Source organism: Numenius arquata, chromosome 2 (genome assembly GCF_964106895.1).
Source record: "Numenius arquata chromosome 2, bNumArq3.hap1.1, whole genome shotgun sequence".
NCBI lineage: Eukaryota > Metazoa > Chordata > Aves > Charadriiformes > Scolopacidae > Numenius > Numenius arquata.
Genome location: NC_133577.1, coordinates 93,729,466 through 93,742,831, shown reverse-complemented (window position 1 = coordinate 93,742,831; position 13,366 = coordinate 93,729,466). Strand labels below are relative to the sequence as shown.

Sequence of the window (13,366 nt, the reverse complement as noted above, 5' to 3'; positions counted from 1 at the left end):
AAAACAGCCCAAGGTAACATTAGATTGCAGGTCTACTATGGCCACTCTCCCCAGCCCCAAACTAATGGCACTTCTTATGGGGGAAGAGGGAGGTGATACCCCTATTAGGCCTTGTTTTGTTTCCCCAAGTATCCTGCTTAATGGAGGGACTGTAAAAACAGATCATACTTAGCAAGAACTACTCTAATCACACTATTCTTAATAAGTTACTGGAATAAGCAAAAATCATTCATAAGGAAGCAAATGCTCATTTGATGATAACAGCCATAGACACCAACTGGCACAGTACCTGTGCAGCATTTTTTAATTTCCTTTCAAAGTGTTAAAACTAACCTGTGCTCTGTATTTCTACTTGTCAACTTTCTGGGTGCTAATACAGACAGTCTCATCTCAGCCAATTTGTAGTATTTCTTGAGATACAAAGGACCAGAATGTTTCATCAACAGATATACTACCACAGACACAGTTACTATGCTGGGGCCGCTGCTTAGTTTGACAATTCTGGTCTTTTCCCATGTATCCCTTCTGACAGGCTTAAGGTTACCTCTCTCTGTCTAAAGGTAAAAAATAAAAGCACCTATCTACTTCCAGAGATTATACCAGCCAATCCACTTTAGAGTCAGTACCTTATAAACGGAGTTGTAGGAATAACCGGTGACTCTCTTTAAAAAAACTAGTTACTGTTTATTTGTAACCAAAGCACTTGAGAAGGGAAGGGGGTCAAGACAGTTCAGGGTTTATATGTTTGCTTGTCTCCATAAAGGTTTACAAATTTTTCGTTGATTGGGACATCCATAGCTGCTTTAGACACTTTCACAGGACTTGTATCTTAAGAGAACAACAATCCTTTCTTTCCTACGTATGTGTGACTCATCACACTGTACCATTTCCAGTTCTCATAATCAAGCAGAGCACACTCTTTATACACAAAAACATAAACAACTGCCAATCCAGAGCACAGTTTCTGCAACAGCACCTTATAGTTTATTTGAACACAAATTAAGAAATAAAAATAAATTTTAAAACTCCAAACAAAAAACCACCCAGAAGGGAATACTGTTTTTAAATTAATATAAACTAACCTTATTCAGTATTACTCACTGAGAACACCACAGACCCATAGAATCAACTTGAACAGGCTTTCCCCACTATTTACACAACTAGATTCATATTCACCCCCAGAAACGAGAAAGACTATTTTTCTTTCGCACCAACTCCTGCTTCTATTGCCACAGGGTTTTTAAACTTAGTTCTGAAAAATCTGTGTTCTATTTCCTGAGAAAGGTGTGAAACTGGTATGCATCTGGAATTTTTAGAAAAGCTACTGTCTACATAAAAGAAAGAAATATTACCCATTCATCATTGGATCATCATGAGCAGAGTGATTGCTTATAAATACAAAAGCCAGGCACAAGGAGAAGGATGGTTTGGTTTTAAGTGCAATTTATCCAGATTCAACAGTTTTATTTGGCCCACCTTTTACCACTAGAGGCAGGAGGAGCCCAAAACTATTCCTACTCGAAGGCAAGAGAGAGAGTAGAAAACCTGGAGGAGACTACAGGTTGTTGCTCCTACGTGGCTGAGAAGTTACTGGTACACTTTGAGGGTTTCAGTGCATTGAAGTGCCTCACCAAGAGACTTGCTACGCATATCCTGTAAACATCCCTGGCAGATCCCAGACATTTTGTTTGCTCCAAGAATAGGAAGCTCCAAACAACATCCATCTCAACACTGGTAAGCAAAGTCCTCCAAATTCAGACAGGGAGCCAGTGATCAGCCCCCACCCACTCCCCCCCCCTCGGTTTTGTTTGTTGTGGGGTTTTTTTGTTGTTGGTTTTTTTTTTTTTTTTTTTTTTTATAGCTGGAGGGGAAAAAATGCAAGATAGATTAACATTTTTAAAAGAATCCAATCCTTATCTTCATCATCTGTTTCTGGTTTAGTTAACAAGTTACATTAGTTTGACCAGCAGCTTCCAGATTCTCTCTCAAAATTGGTAACAAAAGGTCTTCTTAGAAACAGTAGTTACTGCCTTTTAGGAAAGGCCACAGACACCACAAGGAACTAAAATTCAGGAAGTGTTACCACCTATAGAGTAATTCAGTCCTTTGTCTCTTCAAGAAACATGTTCTGGTGGCCTTTATTTCCTCTTGGATTTTGAGATCAGCCTAATACAATTGTGCCTCAAAGCAAGCTTTGTACTTTAAGCTACTTTAGGTCCACCACGATGAGGAAAAACAGTTTATTAGAAACAGCCAGGTTGCACATTGCTTGAATTGCATACTGGGGAAGTATCATTCTGTGTCTACCCTATTCCTAGACCTTTCTCTAGCTATTCCTGGAAAAAAGAATACTGGACCGGACTGGACTTTTGAACTGACACAGTAAGACTGTATTTCTTGCTAAGATCACAGTTTGCTTTTATTTTAGCTTCTGGATAAGTGTTACTTTTGCAGAGCTGCCCAAGCTCTGCTTAAACGTCCCAGGTAACTGCAAGACCCATGGATGGAGAACACATTGGCTAGGAACAAACAGGAAATGTAATTCAACTGCCCTAAACCCACTGTGAGCTCAGCATGTTACATGGCAGCTAAGGTCATTTAATTAAGTAACTCCAACTGCCATGAACTGACTTTTCCCATAACAGCAAGTGAGCCCTAGACATCAAGATGGAGAATCACCTGCTTAGAAGAATCCTCTAACCTTTTGCTCACGTCTGAGCCACTGCATAGATTATAAAAGTTTCTGTGGAACAGCTTACAGGGAGGGTAATTTCTGAGCTGCAAGGGGAAGAAACCTACAGTCAGCCCTATGCATTATTTGTTTCCATCTCCAGTAGCTACCTAATTCATAAAAAGTTCTGAAAGCAGAACTAGCAATCATATGTACATCCAGCTGTCATTCCAAGAAAAAAACCCAGCCTTTGACGAAAACCCACAAAGTAGACCTCTCTTCTATGCAAAATAAAGCACGGAACAACTGCCTAAGGAACAAATGCTTCAGGGTTAGAAGTCGCATCTTGCCTATCAACTAATTAATGTATTATGAGTAAGTGTTCATTTGTACTTATGTGAACTAGCTGAACACAACATGCCATATACCATAACTACATACAGTAAAGCTCTAATTAGGCAGCCCTGACAATCATCAACATTGGTAGCTCCAAGGAGCTATGGCCAGAGGTCCCAGGCAGAAAGGCCATCCAGAAGGGATGCAAGGTGCACTGCTTTTCTCCTTTTGCGGGATGTGAATAAAAAGCTACTCAAAACACTTTTCTACTAAAAAGCCTCATCCTCTGAAGTGGGGTAGGAGGGATATGTTAGTGTGCTCTCTTCAAGTAAAAGGAAAATGTAGACAGATTGACCACCCAGGTAAGACACAGGCATAGGATAAGAGCTTTATTTCTTTTTAAGTAAGTCTGCGATTAGAATTTGTTTAAAAATTAACATTGTATGGAAAGGGCAGGTCAACCTACATCGCTCATCATTAACCTCAATATTCACCTGTTTTTCCCTGTTCCAAGGGAAATATAGGCCCTGTAGCACAACCCAAAGACCAGCAAATGTAGGCTGTGACAGGCTACTAAAGAGACCTAATCTGGTAGAAAACCCTTAAACGAAGGCCATCTCTTGATTAATGGCTATGTTTTCTCTTTTTCTTTATTGGAGAATCTCTTTCTTCTTCTGCTACTCTACATCATCCAAAAAACAGCAGCCTGAGGAAGGGAATACTTATTTAGGACCAGTGCAAGTCAACGCTGAGTTACATATAAAAAGTGACTTGAAGTAAGAGTACAGGTTTAATTTGCCCCTTGCAATCAGCAGACCATAAATTAAATTGTCAGTACACTTATGAACTATACAAAGGATCATAAGCCATGTTTCAAGATCATACCTCTTATTGACATGGCTAAAAATTTATGTATAACACTCCAAAAAGCAGAATCCTACAAGAAATGAGGTGAAAAAGCCCCAGTAATTTGTTTGCTCATTCTGCACCGTTCTTAGTATTCTGAGTTCTGTGGTTTTGTGCTTGTTTTTTTAAAAACATCTTCTACATACTTACTTTCTCAATACCAGCTAAAGGATATGGAGATCAACAAGAATCAAACTGCACCCACCAGCTGCAATTGCTGATTCTACATTACACAAGCACCCCAGCATTGCTAACTTCCCTGGTGTGAATTACCATACTCAGTTGTCAATTCTGTCTACTTCTAAACAAACATGGAAAGCTGCAAAGTCTTGCTGAGTGAAAAAGGAATGCCTGCAGGCTTAAGACCTTTAGTGCTCCAAAGAAAAGCTTGACAAATATGCTGCAACTATACAACTACAAAGCAAGGGGTAGAGAGGAGGCAGGAGAGCAGTGATTCTTCCCACAACACTGGTTTTAAATAAATGCTGCTCACAGGAACAGTGGACTATTTCTAAATAGATCAGATCTTCCCATTTCAAAGTTACAACATAAAGATTCCAGTACTAAATAACAGGTTTTATATGAGAAGTGTATGACCTTTGTTGCTAGGATAAGTTCCTTTCAAATAACTGTTTGAAAAGATATGTATTTTTTTTTAGGCTGGGACAGGAACGTGTGATATGGCAGGTTTCCCAGAATAAACCTTCTCACAAGGTTTTCTGCAAGAACTGTATCTAAATTTCATTTGTGTGTGCATGCATGTATGTAAAGAAAACTGCACAACACATACAAATATATACACACACTTTAATCACTATTTTCAGGCGTAGAAGATAGCACAGCAGGCAAGACAAAGACGACTGACCAATTCACAGCAAGCATGAAGAAGAGAAAGTTTAAGCAAATTATTTTACTATCACTGCAAGAGAATAGGAACATGCTCAGTCAGTGACCGCATTTCTAAGAGTAACGTCTTATCAAACATCTGATGCTGACCAAGCTACATAATTTTTGTAAAATATTTGCGTAAAAAGCATAGCTGTACTGACAGGAAAGCAATATTAAGTCACGGTATCATCAGGCAAAATCTTCATACTTGGCTCTCGCAAGACTGATTGTACACAAACTACCTGTGTCACATTACGGTAGTCAAACTACTATTGCAGAAGGCAGAAGTGCTATGGCTTTTCCGTCTAAGTAGACATACACAGTACTCCCATTTAAACTAATTCTCGTAACTAAATTTCTGGGGGATGCAGTCATATGAAACTACATTTCAACATTTAAAGACTTTTTAGCTTCAGTTAGAAGAAATGGACTTAGAAGTTAAAGTTAATGCAGTAACAGCGAGTTCTATTTAAGCACATGGTTTAGAGCAAAGCTCAGCTGGAAGCTGAAGATTTTTAAAAATACAGGCTAAGACTTCTTGATTTTAAAGTCATGGTTTAGCCTTGTCTAGATAAACCCTGAAGGAGCCAGTCCTCCTCCTCTGCTTTTTTTCCCCCTTCCCATCACAGTAACTCACATAACATGCTGCAAATAGAGCTTACAAGGCTGTTAAGATCAATCCCATCCAGGAACCCAAATACCCTTTCAATAATAAAATGAACGTATAAACCTACTAGAATCTTGTTAACTTACATTTATATGCCACAAGTACTGACAAAGACTAGAACAAAGACAGTTATGAAGGAAGAGACAAAAAAGAGCAAGTGGCACATAAGGGGGGAAAAAAAATCCGAAGAGAAGCAGGCAAGAATGTGTAAGAGTTTAACAGTCGTAAGTTTCAGAATGCCCATTTTAAAATGAAACTCTGGACTTGAGCCAAGTGACTTTATGGTGCTTAACACGAGGCCCTCAGAGTGGGAAACGTCTCATTCATTCTTGTTTCCAAAACTGAACACTGAAAATCTCAATGCTTATATTATCTATGCACACCATGCTTGCACGATGAGCTTGTAATTCACAGCACTAAAGAAATTTGTGGGGTGGGGGATGAGGAGGAGGGAAGGGAAGGGGAGATGTTATCAAGGATTAGAGACAGGAGGAGAGCCATCTGCAGCAGTCATTCAAATGGAACAGACATGATAACTCTTCTACACAAACTTACCTCACATCATGTAAACACAGAAAAAAATAATTGCAATATTCTCTTTAAAGACATCACAATCCCTGTGGATTTTCCTCTAGACAGTTTGTTTACTTTCAAGACAAAAAGGAGTCTTTATCACTTTTTTCCCCCTTCCTTCCTTCTTTTTAAATACCCTGGTACTTGCATTTATTTTGTACAAACATTTAATAACAGGTAACACCGAGAAACTTACCTCAAAGTTCACTGGACTACGTATAACCTTCTCATTCTATTTTTGTACAGTGACAGGTCCCCTGAAACTAACCTGATAAGAATTCCAGGGGAGTACAAATATTTTATGGATGTATATTTCAGTTTTGCTCTCTCCAGCAGTAAAACTTGTTTTCTAGTACTTTTAACAAAGTAAAACCATCCAGAATATGTGTTTCTAATGTAAATTCAATTAAATTTTCAGTGCATTTTACTCTTGATGGTAGTGACCCAGGCTCCTTCCATACTGTATCACAAGAAATGTCTGAAAATAAGTTCCTATTTTTCCTCAGACAGGCATCATTTCTAAGCTACATGCACAGACTATCAATATATAGACTAGAAAAGACTTGGTCTTTTATTATTAAATATTTTCACTGGAGTGCAATAAACCTGAAAAGCTAGCACTCCCCTGCTCAGTAGCCTCCCATAAACACCTAAAAGTATCAATCATGCTGTGTAAGAACAGTCACGAGATTTAAACTGATCCCTGGCATATCTTGGGCACACATTCCACTGATGTTTGTACAGAATGATGTCAGGGACAGGTTAAGGTTCTCTAGGGACAGGCCTAGGTTCTCCATTAACCTTTTACCAGGCAAGCACATGCTTCCTACCGCACTGCTGAATTCAAACACCTAATGAGTCCTTTTGCTGAAGTCACAGCTGCTTATCAGATGGAAACCTGGTAAGTATGAGCCATTCCCTTCTGTTTTCCAAGGAGGGAAACTCTATGAATGCAGGAAGAAGAAATAATGAGCTTCAACTCATTATACACCTCTGCTGAGCCACTGAGAAACCTGGCCCACGGGGAGCCCTTCTGAGTACACCTTCTCTGTAGTACCTGGTATCCTCTACACACGCAGCCATGGGGAAGTCCTCCATGAACTTTAAAAACCAACTCAACACACGCACACTCTGCACGCTTCAGCCTCTCTCTTCATAGAGCAGGGATAGCAGAATGCTAATAAATACGATTTATTTTTTTTAATTGAACTAGTGAAAGTTCACAAAGCGCTTAAGATTAATGGATGGAACGTGCCAGTTCAAGGGCAACAGAGAGAGCAACTGAATAGTAAGTAGCAGAATAGGATGATTAAACCACATAATTCTCACCTAAAAAAAAAAGCTTTCGGGACAGCTCTTTTGCAAGACGCTTTTTCTCAAAACTTCTATTAAACCACAATAAAATCTGGTCATTTTGTTTTGTTTTGCTTTTTGTCTCTCCAATGATAGAACCTGCCAAAGAGATGTTAATCTATTAAGTCAACTGCGAAGCTCTTGACTAGGTAAAGACAGAGGTATTTTAACCATACACAACTTTTTGCTCGGTGAGCATTATCTGGCTTAAGGATGCTATTTACAACTGTTCCAATTTGACTGGAATTCTAAAAATGTAGACTGGCCTCCAGAAAAGCTAGGTCTAAAACAAGCTGTAATTGGCATGCTATCACTTTATCTGAAAAGAGTTTTTAAGGAGTGTGGATCTACTACAAAAGCCACTCAGTTCTTTAAACCATTGCTTGCCTTTGTTCTCCTAGTAAGTTAATCAGGTCTATCTATTAGAATCCTGGAGTCTGCCTCTCACCACCCTCGTTTTCTTTTCAAAGAAGAATAACAAACAGCAGAGTATCTTGAGCAATTAAAAGCCACAGATCATACACATACATCAAATATTTTCATTTTGATGATGCACAGTGCAAGGTTTGCTTGCTGAAGAGTCAGTCTGTTTTTCACTGGGGTGGCATTAGACAGGACAGGTTGATGTGATTGCACCAGGTCCCATTCTCCAGACTGACGCAGCTCTGCAGCCTCCTCTGTTATTATAGAGTGCACATACTGTACGGAGGTTGGAGATTATGCCTATTAGAAAGCGGAGCTCCTGCCAAAGATCTTTTACGAGCTTATTCAACAACACATCTGCAACAATATAAAAAAATCAAGGTGTTTTCTGGGCCACCATACATCTCTGCCTACCTGCTTATAAGACTGTATCAGGTCTCTCACAAACATACGTATCGCCTTCAAATCTCAAGGGATTTGAGGTTACCTACCAAATTAGACCAAACATGTAACACTCAGTTTTGTCAGCCAATGGGCTACATCATTTTAAGCTCCCTTATCCCCTCGTTTTAGGCTAATAGCTTAGCAGATGAGATGCATAAGTAAATACCAGACTTGAAGACTGCCATTTTAGACTGCTATTGCCAGTCTAGAACACATTCCTCCCAGTAATCTGGCAGAGGGGTGATGAATTTGCATATGGTGATGTGAACCACCACAAAACAGATTAGGCATCTTTTAGTTTGCTTTCCAGTGAGACTCTTGCTACTGGTTCTGTTGTGTACATCGCTGTCGTAGTCCACACACATCAAATAAACACTCTTCGTAAACCTTGCCTCAAATTTATCCATGACAAGTCATACTTGACTGCTTACTTTTATGCAGAAATGACTGGCTTAGTGGAAGAGAGGAAAACACTATTTCTTTAGCTTTGATCCGAGCAAAGCTTTCAACAGAATTACAGAATCAGCTGCAAGGGACCTCTGGAGGCCACCTGGTGTGTCATCCATGCGTCATGTCATGTCTGTTCCTCCCTCTGGCACCACCTCAAGCAGGGTCACCTACAGCCAGTTGCCCAGGACTGTGTCCAGATGGCAGTTGAGTATCTCCAAGGATATTCAAAGAGATTCCTTGGAGAATCTCCAAGGAGATTCCACAGCCTCCCTGGAGCAGCCTATTCCAGTGCTCACTCATCCTCACAGCATCTTTGTAAACAAGCTGGAAACATACGGATTAGACGAGTAGACTACAGGGATGTCAGAAACTGGCTGGAGCAAGCAATTGGTGGTTCAAGTGACAGAAAGTTATTAGCAGCACTCCTTAAGGGACAGTACGGAAGCTGATAACTGTTTAACATTTCATCATGGCTAGGGCTGCTGTTCAGAGGGTCCTTGACAAGCTGAAGGAATTTCTCAACAGAAAACTCATCAATTTTGACAAAGGCAAATGCAAAGTCCTGTACCTGGAATGGAAGAACCCCATATTGGGATTATCAGCCCAAGAAGATAACCCCACGCTTGCACAGGCTGCAGACTGGCCAGGTTGTGGCTCTGCAATGTAGGGGTTGAAGGGTGTGGGAAGAATGTCCAGGTGGAAAAGATAAATGTGATTCAGTAGTGTGCTCCTGCAGCAGAAAAAGCAACCCGTATGCCAGGCTGCATCAGCAAGAATGTAAAACAGCAGCTTGAGGGAAATTATTATTCCCCTTCACTGAGCACTAGTAAAGCTACAACTAGAGTACCATGTCCAGCTACGGGTTCCCTAGCTCAAGAGAGGCAACACCACACTGGAAAAAGTCCAGCAGAGGGCCACCAAGGTGATTAGAAGGCATGCTGTATCTGAGGAGAGGCTAGGGGAGGCCAGTTTGCTTAGCCTGGAGGGCAATGCAGCTGCAACCTCCCACTACCTAACGGGAGATTAATACAGAAGAGAGCACCAGACCCTTCTTAGAGGTGCACAGCAGAAGGACAGGTGACAACTCACAGCAAGAGAAATTCTAATCAGATGCAAGAAGACACATTTCCACAACAAAGGTAGCTGAGCACTGGATGGAGTACCCAGAGACCCTGTAGAATCTCCACCCTTGCAGATAGTCAAAACCTGGGTGGAGAGGGCTCTGAGCATCATAATCTAACTTTCAAGTTAGCCCTGCTTTCAACAGGGGCTCAGACCAGATGGCCTCCAGACCTAAATTACTTTATGATCTGCCTGGAGCACGTGAGGCTTCTGATATGAAGAGTGTTTGGATATTTCTGTTAAAGAACTATATGCAATCACCTCCTGAAGTGCTGATAAACAGGTCCCTATCAACTTCCACATTTGGGCTTCTATGAGTGGATTCTATGCCCTCGCAGAGCACCAGATTTACACATGCCAACCAAAAAAAAAAAAAAAAATCAAGCCTTTACTTCACATTCTTCATAATCCAAGTCTAGATGGCAGTATATAACACTAGATTATTAGATAAAGTTAGAGTAAAACCTAGATTAGATTTAAGAATAACATGGGAACAATAGCCATTCACGATAACAGTAAAATTACATCTGGTGGCTTTATAGCCACCACTGTGATTCATAGGATTTTGTATTCCTCATCAACAATTTCCACATCAGGATCCACATCAGGACTGTCAACAGCTTAACAGAAAACTTAGTACATCACATTGATCTCAATTCTATAACATTTAAATTCATTTCTGTTTCTCATCATCAGTAAATACATTTTGCTATTACAAGTTAACTAATAGGTAGTGAGACAACACTAGCAAACCCATACAAATAAACCCACACACATGTGCATACACACATTCTTGGTTTTTTCAGCTTACCTGAGCAAAGAGGAACAGAACTTTAGCCTGGTGACCAAAATTGAAACTTCATTTTCACGAAAACTATATAACCTCTGTTGTCACAAGACTTTCTCTTAGTATGGGGGGAAGGGGGGGGGGGGGGGGAGGGCAGCACAGGGAAGAGAGAGTTCCATCCTCTACCATATTTCAGGGGACTCTAGAAGCACGTTTCTTGACAGAGGTAGAAATCTCAACATTTAGAAAAAAAGAAAAGAATAGAGAAGTACTGAAGATTTTTCATTGCCATTCTGCTTTATATGCACTGAGAAAGTTTCCACTGCCCACCTATTCCATTCAGAGGAATACTGCAGGCACACAGGAGATGTAAAAAGTGTAACTGATCACCTTTTTGTGAATCATGACATGTAGCTGGCAGAACAAGGAAGAGGCCATGTAATTCGCTTTTCTTACACAGTTCGGCAAACACAAGGCAACATACTAAAATCTGAATAAAGTTTCAGTGCATTGCTCAATCACAATCAAGAGATGATGCACTTCCAGTTTTCATGCTAATGGAACTCAGACAAATTGAACACTTCATGTTACCAAGTTTCAGATGTCTAGATATGTAAAAGCCAAAATTTCAATCTCTTAGGTTGGATGAAAGCTTTTGTCCTACCTGCACAAAGATAAGCCAGCAGAGTTCATGCCAGAACAGTCAGAATCTAGTCCTATCATTAAAATGTTAGCTAAGTCCCCTCAAGGTAGGAAAATGAAGATGTGGATAATTGGTAGTTTCTACTGGAGGGAACTGTACTTAAAGGGACTAGCCTTCTCTTGCTTAGACAAATAACATAATCCAATATGATTCTGTCTTTGATGAAACTAAGATCACAAACAATTTTAAGAATCCTTATCTAGTTTGAGTCTTCCCACAATGAGACTTGCTAAGGAAATGAGTACAGATATGCACAGAGACAAGATCACATATCCATAGCAACATGACAGCTGTTTGATACCACACTGAAACAGAACCCCCTTTTCAACTAAAAGTCACATCCCAGACAAATACAAGTATACTAAAAAAAATCTGGAAGACAAACATGGTAACAGAAGGAAGGAGATATGAAAAAAAACCTACTAGCATTCTTCATGATTATCTACCCAGAAGGATGCAGGGTTTTTGGTTTTGTTTTTTTTTTTAACACAACCGTAGATTTGATAATAGATGCCACAATGGTCTCCTTCCAGTGGTATGAAATGGGATTAGAGGAACAGATATTTCTAAAGAATTAACTTCTCTATCTCATTTTATACCTCTTATCGAAGCAATTTAGTTTTCTGAAATCTACTTGAGATTTTTTTGTTGACAACTAGACAGATAGACATTGAAGTATTTATATGTTAATAAGCACTAAACTTTCTAATATCCTTAAACAAATTAAAACCTCGCCTGTTTTTTTCCTATACATTTATCGTAAGAAAGTACCAATCAGAGAGAGATAAATTCAAATATCACCAGGAAGGTGATTATTGATTTCCGTATATTTTCCTGTAGTTTGAGACCAAAATCCCACTCCTCATTTAAAACACAAGACCTTGTATCAGTATGGAATTTTAAATCCTTTTTCTAGTCAGTCCAGGTTTACTAGAATAATAAGTAAAGCCAGAAGATGATGATATTTTTAGCATACCCAGAAGTTTGGAAATACATGCTCCTATTACAGCCCCACCTAGAAGGGGCACTTGGCAAAAGGGGTACCACACATTTTAAAGTCTTTAAAGACAGCCCTTTTTCTGAAACTGCCACTCAGGAGGTTTCCAATTCTTAAAAAAAAAAAAAAAATAAAAAAAAAAAAAAATAGGTGTCGGGAGAACTCCTACCCTAGCTGAAGCGCCATAGGTGTGATCAAGAGTTTGTTATTCATGCTTAAGCAAGAGGAAGAAGAAACTTCAGAGAGATTTAAGCAGAGAGCAGCCCCACCGCCAGCCAAAACGCCACCGCAGCCACCTTTACCCACGATCGTCCCAATTTCAATAAAAAAAAAGAAAGGTTTTCGCTTCCCCCCACCCCCTTACCTTCCACCGAGCGCCCGATGCTGTGCAAGTGCGTGAGGGAAGGGTAGGCGGCATGGACGCTCTTCAGGTACGCCTCCAGCTCCTCGGCGTGGTGGTACTTGAAATCCAGGGTGGCCGCCACAGAAATTAAGCAGAGGATGCCCACCACCTCCTAGAAAGAAACAGATGAAGCAAACAACCGCTGGGACCGGCGGGCTTGCCGCTGTCCCGGCTCTGCCGCCGCCCATTCGGCGGCGGCAGAGCCGGGGCAGCGGCAAGCCCGCCCAGGGAACCTTCCCGCCTCAGCCCCTTTCCCCTCAGGGGGAGCAGGTGCCTTTCCCCTGCTCCTACCCCCCGCATGGTGCCGCCGCCCTTCCACAACTGGAGCTCCGATCTCGGGCGGGGGACGCCATCCCCCGTCGCCCGGCCTCGCCCTGCCCCTGACTGACGCGGGCTCCATCCACTCAGGTCCCCCCGGCCCGCCCATGGGGCAGAGGGGACACACCGACACCACTCCCTCCCTCCCTCCTTCTCTCCCTCCTTCCCGCCGCGCCTCGGCGCCTCACGGCTCCTGTGAGCGCGGCGACGTAACCTTCCCCGCTGTGTTCGGCAGCTCTACCCCCGCGGGGTGAAACCCACCCTCGTCTTCCTCCCTCCTCGGAGGCTGAAGGGAGGGAAAGGGTCGGAGCCTACGGGGAGCGCC

The 13,366-nt window shown here is 41.3% G+C and overlaps 1 protein-coding gene across 2 annotated transcripts in view; it reads right to left on the bottom strand.

Moving 5' to 3' along the window:
- CPM (carboxypeptidase M) overlaps positions 1–13,109 on the bottom strand; it is a 36,509-nt gene extending 23,400 nt beyond the window's left edge. The window contains exons 1-2 of one of the 2 annotated variants that reach the window (XM_074168011.1): positions 13,015–13,109; positions 12,685–12,835 (exon numbers count right to left, since the gene is read on the bottom strand). In XM_074168011.1, coding sequence (XP_074024112.1) covers positions 12,685–12,738 — 54 coding nt within the window. In that variant the 5' untranslated portion in view covers positions 12,739–12,835; positions 13,015–13,109. The remainder of the gene's footprint in view (positions 1–12,684; positions 12,836–13,014) is intronic. The other variant, XM_074168010.1, reaches the window with a different exon arrangement.
- Between the last annotated feature and the right edge of the window lie 257 nt (positions 13,110–13,366).